This window comes from Leptidea sinapis, chromosome 19 (assembly GCF_905404315.1).
Source record: "Leptidea sinapis chromosome 19, ilLepSina1.1, whole genome shotgun sequence".
NCBI lineage: Eukaryota > Metazoa > Arthropoda > Insecta > Lepidoptera > Pieridae > Leptidea > Leptidea sinapis.
This window is the reverse complement of record NC_066283.1, coordinates 1,659,226-1,672,320: the sequence shown is the minus strand read 5'-3', so window position 1 is coordinate 1,672,320 and position 13,095 is coordinate 1,659,226. Positions and strand designations below refer to the sequence as shown.

At 32.3% G+C, this 13,095-nt stretch overlaps 2 protein-coding genes across 3 annotated transcripts in view; one reads left to right on the top strand and one right to left on the bottom strand.

Moving 5' to 3' along the window:
* Positions 1-1,766: 1,766 nt before the first annotated feature.
* Positions 1,767-8,623, top strand: LOC126969936 (coiled-coil domain-containing protein 102A). Its single transcript, XM_050815574.1, has 2 exons — positions 1,767-1,923; positions 5,096-8,623. Exon 2 carries the CDS (start codon positions 5,108-5,110, stop codon positions 6,239-6,241), a length of 1,134 nt encoding a protein of 377 aa, XP_050671531.1. The 5' UTR covers positions 1,767-1,923; positions 5,096-5,107; the 3' UTR covers positions 6,242-8,623.
* Positions 8,619-13,095, bottom strand: part of LOC126969922 (snRNA-activating protein complex subunit 1-like) — a 24,590-nt gene continuing 20,113 nt past the window's right edge. For both annotated transcript variants that reach the window (XM_050815556.1, XM_050815555.1), the window contains 2 exons: positions 10,403-10,508; positions 8,619-9,284 (listed from right to left, as the gene is read on the bottom strand). In XM_050815556.1, the coding sequence (XP_050671513.1) occupies positions 8,801-9,284; positions 10,403-10,508 (590 nt within the window). In that variant the 3' untranslated portion in view covers positions 8,619-8,800. The remainder of the gene's footprint in view (positions 9,285-10,402; positions 10,509-13,095) is intronic.

The following is a 13,095-nucleotide window of genomic DNA, read 5'->3' as shown; positions in this document are numbered from 1 at the left end:
TATATTATCTTACCCAATTCAAAAATGTATAATACCTATAGGTGTTTGTTACCAAACGCCTCCCAAACGGCTAAACCGATTTGCATGCAATTTTGTGTGCATATTGGGTAGCTCTGAGAATCGGCCAACATCTATTTTAAAAAATTCATACAATTTCAAATTTTCACCCTTCTACGTTCAACTCCTGTTTTTAGTCACGATTTTTATATTATTCTGTTCCATCCATAGGTCTGCAATAGGGTTGCAAGATGGCAATATTTGGTAGGTCTGTGAATCGGTTGTCATCTATTTTTTATACCCCAAAAATTTAAATCATTGAAAGTTTTTATTAAGTACTTTAATTGGCAATACGTTTCCTGGCTCAACTAGTATAATATATACTCGCAGTATATGATTTTAGTATATAATTTGTTGGAGGTGTCGGAAAAATAAGCAGTCTAGGAGCATTCCATGCAACCGATGTCTTTTTCGCTTTTTAAGATTTAACAAAATAATGTATGGTGGAATAATGTATCTTATATAGCTCTACAGGAAAGTCCGCGATGGCATATGTCTATGTCTTAAGGATAACATACTATATCCATGTTAATACTTTAAAAAATTGGTAATTATATAATTGTAATATGATATTAATCCTTATCATTTCATTACTATATTATATTATAAAATCATTCAGAAATACGTACTACTTACATTTTACCAGTAAAAATCTCTATTCCTCTTGACTTTCAATATATTTCTTGCTGTCGAGCATAGACTGGTTTCTATACGCAGTTTGGTTGTTTTACGCATTATTATACAAATTGACTTAAAGTCCAAGATAGAACTTAAAATATTCGATTTTACACTACTAATTCTATTTTACATTTTTACGCCTTATTCACACAGCTATTTTGAAATTTTACATGCACCATTGGTAGTATAGGACATAAATTTCATTTAAAACCCGAAGATGCATGATTTAAAAATACGGACGAATTCACAGGCAATATATAGTCATCATACATATCCTATCCATAGGATGGTAACTACGCTTTAATTTTTACTCCGATTGCAAGGCTTTCTTGAGTTACAAAATTACATACAACAGACAACTTTTTTCTTAGAATTGTCTTTAACTTTCGTACAAATTCATTAGTCATTGGTCACGAGGAGAAAATAGTTGCAAAAATATTCAGGTATAAACAGTAAAAAAACGTACTAGATTAAAGGTGAAGATAAAGTATTTACAATAAAGTCAAATACAATAATTGTATATATTTGAATTATTCAAATATACTACTTTTTGTAGTTATACAGTACGATGTTTTATAAAATACAATTGTCTTAAAACAAGAGCAACTTACTGAATATTGGATATAAATCCAAAAAAAACAAACTCTGTGCGCTCACGGAAACCACCACCCACAATTATGGCCAGCACTGCTAGTTTGTGGCGCAAATTTTAGTATCGAGTGGTTTGGAGTGTTCGAATCTGTCTGGTCAAAGGCATACCTACACCGTTTGCCTTCCTATCATAATAAGGTCAAGGGGATTCGCGTTTCGTAATAACAAAATAAGACCAAAAATCGATACTTCATGCTTCTGAAAAAATTAAGACAATTGATTTACTCGGTTCCCATCTCTAAATTCTAATAAATATTGCACCTAACTTTATTGTAGTTAACTTTGTATTCTCTTTGGTCTGATTTTCATGACGTATCAATCACAGAGTACTTTTACTTTGTTAACTGTCAATAAGACATTAGTGTATTTAGTAAAAATTAATATACTTACATAGTTTTTTTATTACTTCTAAATTTAATTTGATAAAAATGAAAGGTGTAGAATATCTTACATTTTATTTTATATTTAATTATTGTGTGTGTATATGAATTGTAAAGTGTCTACTTTATGTTCTAGATGTTTTAGAAAATCATTAAGGTAAACACTTTTAAATAGAAAACATAGTAAATTTTTCTCGTTTGTTGTTTTTTAACCAAATAGCTAAAAAGGATACAGATTTTGAGCTAATAGAGAAATAGAGAGAGATACTCATAATAAAGCTTATTTTTATGTTTGCATTCTTGATGCAGGTACATGTAATAAAAACAAGTTAAACGATTTTCTTGGAAAATAATGAAATCCTATGAATTAGTGCCCACTGCACTGGGCAACTTTACAGAATAATGAATAAGTTCTTTGGGTGTGCTTAATTATTCATATGTAATATTACGCATGGGATATAAAATGGCAACACACACTGATAACATAATATATTAAACCTTTTTACTATATCTAAATACTACAGCCCTTTGATGTGTCTGGGTAATTCATTTGTTAACCCATAAATATTAGGTATCATGAATTAAACCTAGTAACTTGAACAAAATGTTATTTTCCAGAGAGCAATCTTAATTTCTAAACAAAGATTCAGGAAATTCAAGTTAGTAAAATACAATAATCTCTGAAGCAATGAGATCCAAAATGACCTAAGTCCTTCTAAGTTCTAATCTATTCTAACAAATGGAGAGAAGGTTTTTCCTTCAGTTACCATAAGATGCCGTGTGATTTGGAGAAGAATTTAGTATATAATATGTAGGTGATAACATATCGAGTAGTTATAATTTTTTACTTAGAAATTCCGTAGATATATTCACAATACAAATATTTCAGTCAATGACAATTCATTATATAAGACAAATCATATTATCAGCGGGTGTGGGTTAACTTAATTTATTACAAAATGTCTGCTGGATGAGCACTTGTTTATTCTATAAATTCTAATGAAACCATTTAAGCTTTCTAAGTAACTCAGCTGTTTCAGTACCTTATGTTTGTTTTAATTGCATTTATGTTATTAATGTTGTAAAGTACTGATTTAATAAAGATTATCAGTTTGTGTACTTTGTCTATAATTATTAAGAATAAAGTTGGATTTATGTTACTAAGAAATAAATGATCTGTTTACACTGAACTGTTTTATCCAAATAAGCAAATATTATTGGGGCTCAGTTCTTGTCAAGCCAACAATGGTTGGTTTTTGAATTTAAAAAATTGCCATGAACAAAAATATATGCCTTAGACAGTGAGACAATTAGAAGAGATAAGGTGAATTATAGAAGAGTTCATTTAATGTTCATATTAAACAAAAATATATTTGTCTTTAATGCTTGATGAGACTGGCAATGATTAAAATTCAAATATCGACAAATAATTCTTTTGCCACAGAAAGGGCATAAAGTTAGAAGCTGACTGAATTAAACTTCAGAATATGGTTTTCAATTTGAAGATAATGCATCATGTGGATTATGGGCTTTCTCTTAAACTATATGCATTTGGGAATTAAGATAGAGATATTGAAATTCAGATTCAGAATTGATTGGATCAATTGTAGCATTACTTTTCTGCTCATTCTGGACAAACTAGGTCTTGGTAAAAGAGGAATGAACCAAAAGAATAGATCAATACACATCCTGTTGTCTAGCAAAGAAGAATAAGCTAAAGATCCAAAGAGATGATCCCATATTGATGCTATTTTCTTATAACTATTCATAGAGTACAAACTTCATAATATACATACAACTTCAAATTTTCACCCATCTACGATCAACAGTTACTTTTGTATCGTGAATATCAGCAATACAATATTTGCTGGGTCAGATAGTATACTATATAAGAAACATAAATCCATAATACTACACAAGACAATTTTCTTAAAGATGATGTCATGGGCTAATTTACTATGTTGCTGCAAACAAAGCAACCAATTATTACATTAAATATTAACATAAATCATCAATATATATTTGTTCACCCCATTAGGCAATCAGTAATATATCAAAATCTCAAATGGCCCTAATAAGCAATTGCAATTGATACATATTTTGGAGTAGCACTCATTTTCAAAAATGAAAATTATAAAAAATTGCCTTTTTACCACAATGATACAACACTATCTGTCAAAGCTTTCTCTTCATGTCTGGATTTCAGTAAAATCATCAATACTTTTTCAGAGTAAAAGCTCGGAAGCTTCTGTTTGTTTTAGATAATCCTTCTTTCGTTATTTATATGTTTGCTATATAATAAAAGATGGTTTCACAATATAAATTTACCCCAAGATCATTCTGATCAAATGTATGAGATACATTTGATCAGAATGATCTTGGGGTGGTTAAATTTGGATGTACTTGAGTACAACCTTTATAACCTTGGTGTGTTGAATTATTCTATTGGGAATCATACCTACTTACACTATGTTAAGGTCATCTAAAACACTATATTATATAGTGACAAAAATGAGGGTGTTCCATCTCAAGAAAATGTACAATCATGTACATCTGATTTTCTTGTTTGTACATCGATACTCATCTCCACTCAATGTTCATAAGGACCTAGGTACATCCTACCCAATCCAGTGATTGATACCATATTAACCTCTTTGGACTTTTAAGCTTGAATACCAAATAACAGCCTCTCCTACCAAATCTCTCATTGGAGATACCAGACACATTCCAAAATGAAGAAGCTAAAAATGGTCTACTAAAATACCAGTAAGAACTTAAAACTTACGCATAGTATTCCTTGTATTTTGCTCTGCGAACTCGACCTAAGAAGAAATATACCAAAGCTCCTGCGCAACAACTCAATCCTAGGGCTGTATAGATTACTCTTTCAGTCTGAGACCAGTGCAAGCCCCGCATGATGGGCTTGACCAAGCACGGCGGAGGGGGCGGCGCGGGCGCGCAGGCCTGGGCGCACGGATCCGGGGGTGGCGGCGGACACTTGCTCATCGTTCCAAGTGTGAACTGCAAAAAAATGCAATCTAATAATTATATTCACGCCGGGCTCAAAGATGAAGGCGGAGACTATGAACTGCAGCTCGCAGCCTTTTTACTTTTTCTTCCGATGTAGCCTTTCATGCAATCAATCCTAATATTATAGAGTAGCATCATGTAGATGTATATTATAAATTTAATACTTTATATTTCCATACATCGCGATCGTGTTGAGCACTTTAATTTTGTTATTTTTAATAAATAAAAAAAAAACTTTTAAAATAATTACAATATGTTTTTTGCCTTCTTTGTTTTAAACAGTTTATTTTTATTTATAGAAAGAAAAAGTCATGGCGCAGAGTTCACACGGTGGGAGTCATAGACGAAGTCGAGACCATGAAGGCGCAATGAGGTATACCAATACAGATTGGGAAGCGAAAGAAGCACTTTACCAGCGGGAACTTGATGAAGCTCGCGCCAGAGCCACACAGATGGAGAAAACAATGAGGTGGTGGTCCGACTGTACTGCTAACTGGAGAGAAAAGTGGACTAAAGTACGCAACGAACGTAATAAAGCTAGAGAAGAAGTGAAGCAGCTTAAAACTAAAGTAGAGACATTATCTAAAGAATTAAATGCAACTAAATTGGAAAAGGGAGATTTGGAGCAGCAAATTAATGGACTGAAGCTAGATAATGAAAAATTGCTAAGTATTGGTGAGAGTAGAATTGTATCTGGTGATTTAACCACGGAAGATGGGGTGGAATTGAGAAAAAAGAATCCAAGCTTCTCTCCAAATGAACCTTCATACAGGCAGAGGGCATCATTAGACTCTCACAAATTTGGCAACATAGATAACGTACTTTCAAATAAGTTAGGCGAAATGCGTCTTCGATTAGACGAAACAGTCAAAAGCCTAAAAAGTGAAAAGGAACAAAAAGCTTTCTTGATTGCCAAAATAGAAACTTTGACAGCTGAACTCCATCACGCCAAGATGGAGATAGCTCATGGTGATAGAACGATAGGTTCAACAGATTCTAGTCATAGTGAAGTGGAAAGGTTGCAAAACGAATTGCAAGACGAAATTGCAGCAAAGCAGGTACTAGAAGAGAAAATAGCTGAACTTAAAATGGATATTGAGAGGCTGAAGTCAGAGAATACTGTGCAGTGGAGTAAACGAGAGTTGTTGGAAACTGAAAATATAGCAATATTAAGAGAGAACAAGAAACTGTATGGCCAAGTTTGTGAATTGAGGGAGCAAATTCATAAACTGAATAGAATATCAGATGGAAGCATTTATGGAGTACCATTTAATGATCACAATAGATTAGATTCAAATGTATTATACATAAGAAAGACTAGTGTTAGTCCCAGATCTCAATCAAGTAATGGATCTTCAGAAGCTAATTTGGCTCATATAGATATGAAAACAAATACTTCTGGGGAGGATGATGAGTTGGCAATAGTGGAAAGAAGTGAAATATGAATTTATATATTACACATACCTGAATTAATATTTTCCACTGCAATCTCAAGTTTGTCAAATCTTGTTTTTCTTTGTCATGTCAAATTTTTACTATGTCAAATGTAATGTAATGAAGTAATTTTCAAAAAGTATTTACTTCAGAAATTGTTGGCGTATAAGTTAGTTAAATATTTGAAACAAATTAAGAAATTAACAAAGTAGCTGATCTCAATAGTCATTTTATTGGGTGTTAAAATGTTTTCGAACAGGATAACTAAAAAATATGACTATGATTTAAAGTATTGGTCCATAAACAAAGTCTAAATTATTTCCGAAAACCTGAAACATTTGAATGCGTAAAAGTTTTTTTCCCCCAATATCCTATGTAACATAATTGAATAAAATTTATAGTTATTACTTATTGAAAAATAAATGTGAGTGTCGTAGTAGAAAAGAATGTAAAATTTGTTGAAAATGTGATAGTCTAGTTTTTGAATTAGATAGTATAGATTACTGTGGAGTAAATTTATTTCAAGTTAAATAATAGTCAAATGTAGAAACCATTTTGCGTATGGATGCAAAAAAATATTGATTATAGAAGTAAGCCTGGTTTGGAAACCCTGAGAAAAATATTAGTGTAATAATATTGAGGAATCCCTAAGACGACCTCGACTTGAACGGTCATTGCAGAATCAAAAGCTATAGAGAAGATGCTGAAGTGGAGAGAAATACAAGACCAACCAGAATAATAAGTCCTTCAATTAAATTGTTTTTGCTTCGAATATGCATGAAATTCTAAACTGTTCTGCTCCTTGTACAGGTATTAATTTATTTATTGCTAAACTTGCCTCTAATATGTGTTAGGTATATCGCGAGATTAATTGTTAAGTAGGAATATTATGTATTAGGTTCAAAATAGCTTTCAATTAGATTAGTTCGATCATGCAATAATTTCTCGTCCACTAATAAGCGAATCTGTTTCAATCGCGATTAATATTTGAGCGTTATTAGGCATGGAGTCTTGTTTTAAACAACCAATCTATGTGGCTATTTATGTACACATCTCATTTCCGCCGAGAGGAGAATATACCCCATTTTTGTATAACCCGCGCGCGTTGGTTTTAAATGGTAATGTTTTTTTTACCCCCTTATTCATAATAATATGAATAAGGGGGTTAATCTTTACGATAAATTCTCGTGGATCTAGATCTAGACTCCGCAAAATGTGTGAAGGCATTTCATTCTGCTTCCTAATAAGAAAATGTTTTATCTGTGCGAAAAATGTCCAAGTCGCGGTAAGTGCTAGTAGGTTTTGGGTAAGGTCCGAGTATGAGAGGGGTAAGGGTATGGAAGGTTTCTGATGATTTCTTATTGCAGTTATTGTAGTGGAAAACGAGTGCTGGAGAATGAGGTTTAATTGAGCTTTATATTGGAGCGATTATGATGAATATCAATTGAGGAATCTGACCTGTTTTTCTGCGAGTTTTTTTGCTTTTCTGTTGACTTAGGAGTTCTGCATAATAGAATCAGTAGATATCTACTGTTATTGTTGGATGGTTTCTGAATAACATTAGGTATTTAACAGCAAATTACGAGAATAACACTTATAGTACCTACCTAAATTGTTTTATATAACTTCATAAAACACACAATCTCTTAACTATATTGAACTACTGCTAGCTGTCCTTGTCGCTCGCTTACAATTCTTATTTAATCTCGCTCACACAGTCGGCACTAAGTTGAATGTCCGAAACTATATTTGCCTCGTGACTACTATAACAGTACTTCATTTTCCTTCCAGTTTTTGTTCTATAGGTATTAAATGCTCATTCTACGGGTATATGTAAAATGGCTTATAGAATAGATGCGCGGTATAGTGTTTTTGAATTTATAGTTCTTTTGGCGCGTTAGGGAAAAACTATCAGATTTCGAGTGAGAGGTGCCTTTGCACAGGATGCCGGCTAGATTATGGGTACCACAACGGCGTCTATTTCTGCCGTACCGCCTTGGTAGAGAGGCTTGGGTCTCTCGTATCTGAAATATGAGTTTTATTAAACATCCAATGGACGGTAATTGAATTAAATTTTAATTTAAACAAGTCTTAAAATAATTATTTGATAATAATATTTAATTACACGTTACTTAACTGAATTATGCGGTATAATAATAAATTTTTTCATTGGTTGTATTTAATGAGAAAAGTTTGATGAACTAATTCAAAAATCTCAACTTACAAAGATATATTGTATAAAAATAGTTTTTGAACTACCCGCAGTTTTATATATTAATGTTAGCCTAAAATTATATTTATCAGAAATGCCTAATTTATCTATTTTTACAATGTAATGTAGGTATGAAGTGTGATTAAATATTGCCAGATTTTAAATAAAACGAATAATTGCATCATAGTTTTTATTTATTTGGAACCTAATACTGTATGTAATAAACAATTCTTTATATACCAAATATCCTTCCCTCAACCAATGCTACCATTGGAACTGGAAAAAGCAGACAAAATAATTATTTCGCCTTTGAGTTCGTTTTGCTGGGACAGTAATGAACTCTGAAATTACAATCTTATTATTGATTATCATCATAGTAATTTCCAATTGGCCAAACCCCAACCCTTTTCAGGCGGGTTCTTAAAATAGAACGACGCGTTTTTCCACATTCTAGTTCATCAAAGCCTTTAGATGTTGATGGTTCTGTTTCATTTACACCATTTAATTCTTTTTCTGATGGGCTTGTACTTAATTTCTCATTCAGTTCTGTTGTTTTAGTAGTTTTCGTGACATCTTTGTTACTGCACTCAATTGTTGTTTCATTTTCATCTTCAGTTTGCGAAGATTCTGTAACTTCCTTATCAAATTTATCCAAATCTAATTCTAAATCTTCTTCAGCCGTGCTATTAGATTGTTTCCTGTTTTTCACTTTTCCACCTTTTGTGCTAGAAGTTGAAGACTGTTTCCTTTTACGAGGTGATAAATTAACCTTCCTTGGGCTGCTTCTTTTGATCTTACCAGGTTTTATAACATTCTTTTTCTGATCTGGTATTGAATTTTCTCTGTAATGAAATAAGTAAACAACTAAATTATTTCCTACATTAAATGTTTATTTGATATCTATAATACCTACATAAATACTATTTTGATTTAATTTGAAAGGTTCACAAATATTTCCTACAGGTATCTATATGTATAGTATAGATTTAATATTCGGACCTCAGCTATATGGATTCGTGATTGTTCTGATTGATAACCACGAGTTTGAATCAGGTTGAGGACTGAATGATCTGAAGATCTTGTCGGTCTACGAAAGTGTTGTCGTTGTTACTTACAAGCGGACAGCAGGATGTACAACATGAAATGGTAGACGCAGAAAGGATGGGGGGCCTCGATATAATATAACCATATACCTTCTACCGTAATAGGTGAACCCTGTGTGAAAGTGAAACTATCCTTACATAAAAACCCAAGTGTGAGAAAGATACGGAATAGATGAATGAAATGAAACCGTGAAACCGTTTTGAAACAATTTAGTGCCCATTAGTCTCCTGTCAAATTAGACCGCATTTAAATTTTAGTGTTTTTATCGTTATTTTTGTTTTTTAACGGATAATAATTAAAAATATAATGGTGTCGTGGCCTGTATTAGATTGTGTTGTTACATAATATAACAACAATCCAATTAAAGATTCTTAAATACTACATTCGTGGTGTTTATTTTCGTAGAACATATGCACTAAAATACTATATATTATATTTTATATACGCAGTAAACCCTCTATTTTCTTAAGATTATAATCACTTGAGAAAATATGTGCTAGATAATAAAATATTATTGTATACGTGAATGACGCCGTTTATCAATATCTGCCATAGGGATTGACCATAAGCAAAATACTATACACTTCACTAACTAACTAGCACATCATAAAGGGATCTCTAATTCTAAAGTTTAGCTAGAAATACTAGTTGAATTCCAAATGTCACACTATGATTAAAAAAAAAAAACAAATATTAGGGAATGAGTAATAATTCTATATTGTATTTAAAAAAATTACAATTCCTATGGAGTAGCACAATAAGAAGATGGCATGAAGGAATTAATGGTATCTGTCACCTTGTTAATTGATAAAGGGGCAAAGGAAATTATTTGTTAGTTAGGAAATGAATTTATTACCTGTGGTCCAAAACAGTTTTTTGGTGTTTAAAAATTGCTGTACCCTTCATAGCTTTGTCCTTGATTGACTTGATATTTAAGTGTTGCTCTTCTTCTTCGTCTGCAACTAAATTGAATTATCTTGTGAATTGTAATTGTAAGTGAATCGTACACAATATAATATTTATATTGTTGTTTTGAAGTTATACTTCTATAGGCGCGTTAAATTATGAGAGTGAAATTTTAAGATACGCGCGAAACACTGTTACACGAGTCACGAAAGTAACAGGTTGAAGTTAGGTCCTAAAATTTTCTGACGTTTGCGACATTCATTTTTTTTTCTTCGTCCATTATTAAGATCAAGCCCGTACAGCCGTATTCAATATTTAATTTAATTGTCCAAGCCATCGTTGCAAGATTTTTACAATATTGTTCTTTCCACAAAAGCAGAATAGCACGAGTAATAAACAATTTTAGGGATTTTTGCTTTGTTAGGCCAAAGAAGTATAACTTCTTGCGTGCAGAAATAGGTACACTCACACTTTTTTATACAAATGTCCTCAAAATTACTTTGTAGAGTATCTGATTTCATAATTATGTATGTATGTGACTGTACAAAAATAATGTGAATTAGAAAAATATTTTTTTTTTTATGACTTTACCGGTACCTTTAATGGTAACAATAATTCTGGAGTACTATAGACGGTTGAATATATATCCCAAATGGTACAAGTAACAAAAATATATTAGCGAGCGTCTGCCTACATTAAGTAGGCATTGCGTAGAGGCGATGAGTTTTCTTGGTGTTCCAACATAAATACTTCTTCTTGATCATGCCAATTTAATAGTCATGAAGGTCACATCTCTTATCGGTATATCTGGCCACATGCCCGGCTGACTACCATATAAGTTTCAAAACATAATATGTCACTTTTTTATTGATTTGATTTCTGACCACTGTTTTTTTAAATTTAAGCAATAGTCCCTTTCAAGTGACCAGTGCTTTCAAAAATATATTCAACACTAGTTTTTAATTACCAAAAAAGTTTGGACAATAGTTTAAAAATTATTAATATGTTGATTGTTCAGGCGTCTAAAAACATGCACGGCGGTACTTCACAACGCGTCAATATTTTAAAATTACCCACAATGTTGTAGTTGGATCTGTCACATTGATTTTATATACACGTAATGGAGGTAGCTCGCATCATTCTTTCTATCAAGCTTCGATTGTAATTAACGAGTACTTACATTAAACCGTTTCTACAATTTATTCGGTATTATCATTTTAAATAAGTACTCCAGTGTACGAGTAACGTACATTGATATTTTTTTTTGTATGGGGCATCAACAGAATTATGGCATATTAAACTTTTCAAAAATTCTGCCTTAAATAATGGACTTGTTAATGAAAGTGTATCAATGTAGGAATCCTACCGGTGGAGGGGAGGACTAGTGATTTATGAATACACTTAAGAATTGTACGAAATTTATCGATAATTTGCTATTTCGTGGCATTACTGTCATTATTATTTTTATTATAAATGTATTCAGTAATGAAAATAGTACGTAACTAATAAATCAGTTTTATTGGTGATTTAAAAATAATATATTATTAGAGAGGTCGCGGGTCCGAGTCCCGCATCGTTCATAAAATTTTGTTTGTGTAATTAATCCCAAAAGTGGGGGTTATCACTTTAAAAACATAATAAAATGTTTAGATTTACAAGAGCGACATCTCAAGTAAATTTCCTAATATGCACATTGAGGTTGAGCAGGTTATCAACTGTAAAGTAGATCCTGTAGATGAAGCCACAACCTGAGAGTTGAACAAAGCATACAAGAATTTATCCACGATACGTCACTCGAACGGTTGGTTCACTTGCAAAGAGCGCTCGAACGGAACGCGAAAGGTCGCGAATTCGAGTCCCGCATTGTTCATAAAAAAAATCACTTTTATTTGTGTAATGTATATAATAGTCTTTTCTGCTGTACCTACTAAATGAAACTAGTTTCCACTTTTCCTAGTCCTCATGGGTTGACTTTCGTATGGAAGACGAGGACAGATAAAGCATACGGTTCATCTGATGTTGAAGTGGTCACAGGAACGTTGTCGGCCGTATAGGAACGTGTCCGCGCTTTTTTTTAAGGTACCCATGCCGTATCATCCTGGGAACACCGCACAAGGAAGCTCATTCCACAGCTTGGTTGTACGTGGAAGAAAGTTCTTTAAAACCGGATTATAGATTATACACACATACATATACTACTACAGATCGTCTTCACATTAAATTCATATTCAAATATTTTTATTCAAAATAGGATGTGACATCACTTATTGAAAGTCAAAAAACTACCACCCATTTCAAAATGAATGCCTCAGGCCTGAGAAAAATGGGCGCAACAAACTCGCAGGCTTTTTTTTCATCAAAAATATGTTTTACAATTAAAGTAACATTAACAAAGTTACAATACAGTACAATTTGTAATTAATAAGATGGTCATGAGATGACTGGGAAATGTTTGAAATATCTGTTTTTGGTTGCTTCGTATTGAAATAAATATTGGTATGTAATTAATGTACTTGTATGTATGTACTTATAGAATTTAATGTTAAGATTATATTTATTTTGTAAAATAAGGCGTAAACTAAGATAATGCATTGAGGACAAACCTCTGTGGTTTTTACAATGTATCTCATTTGTTCACATTTT

What these genes read in the sequence shown, in the direction of transcription:
- LOC126969936 (XM_050815574.1), top strand. Translation starts at nt 5,108, where the DNA reads ATGGCGCAGAGTTCACACGGTGGGAGTCATAGACGAAGTCGAGACCAT.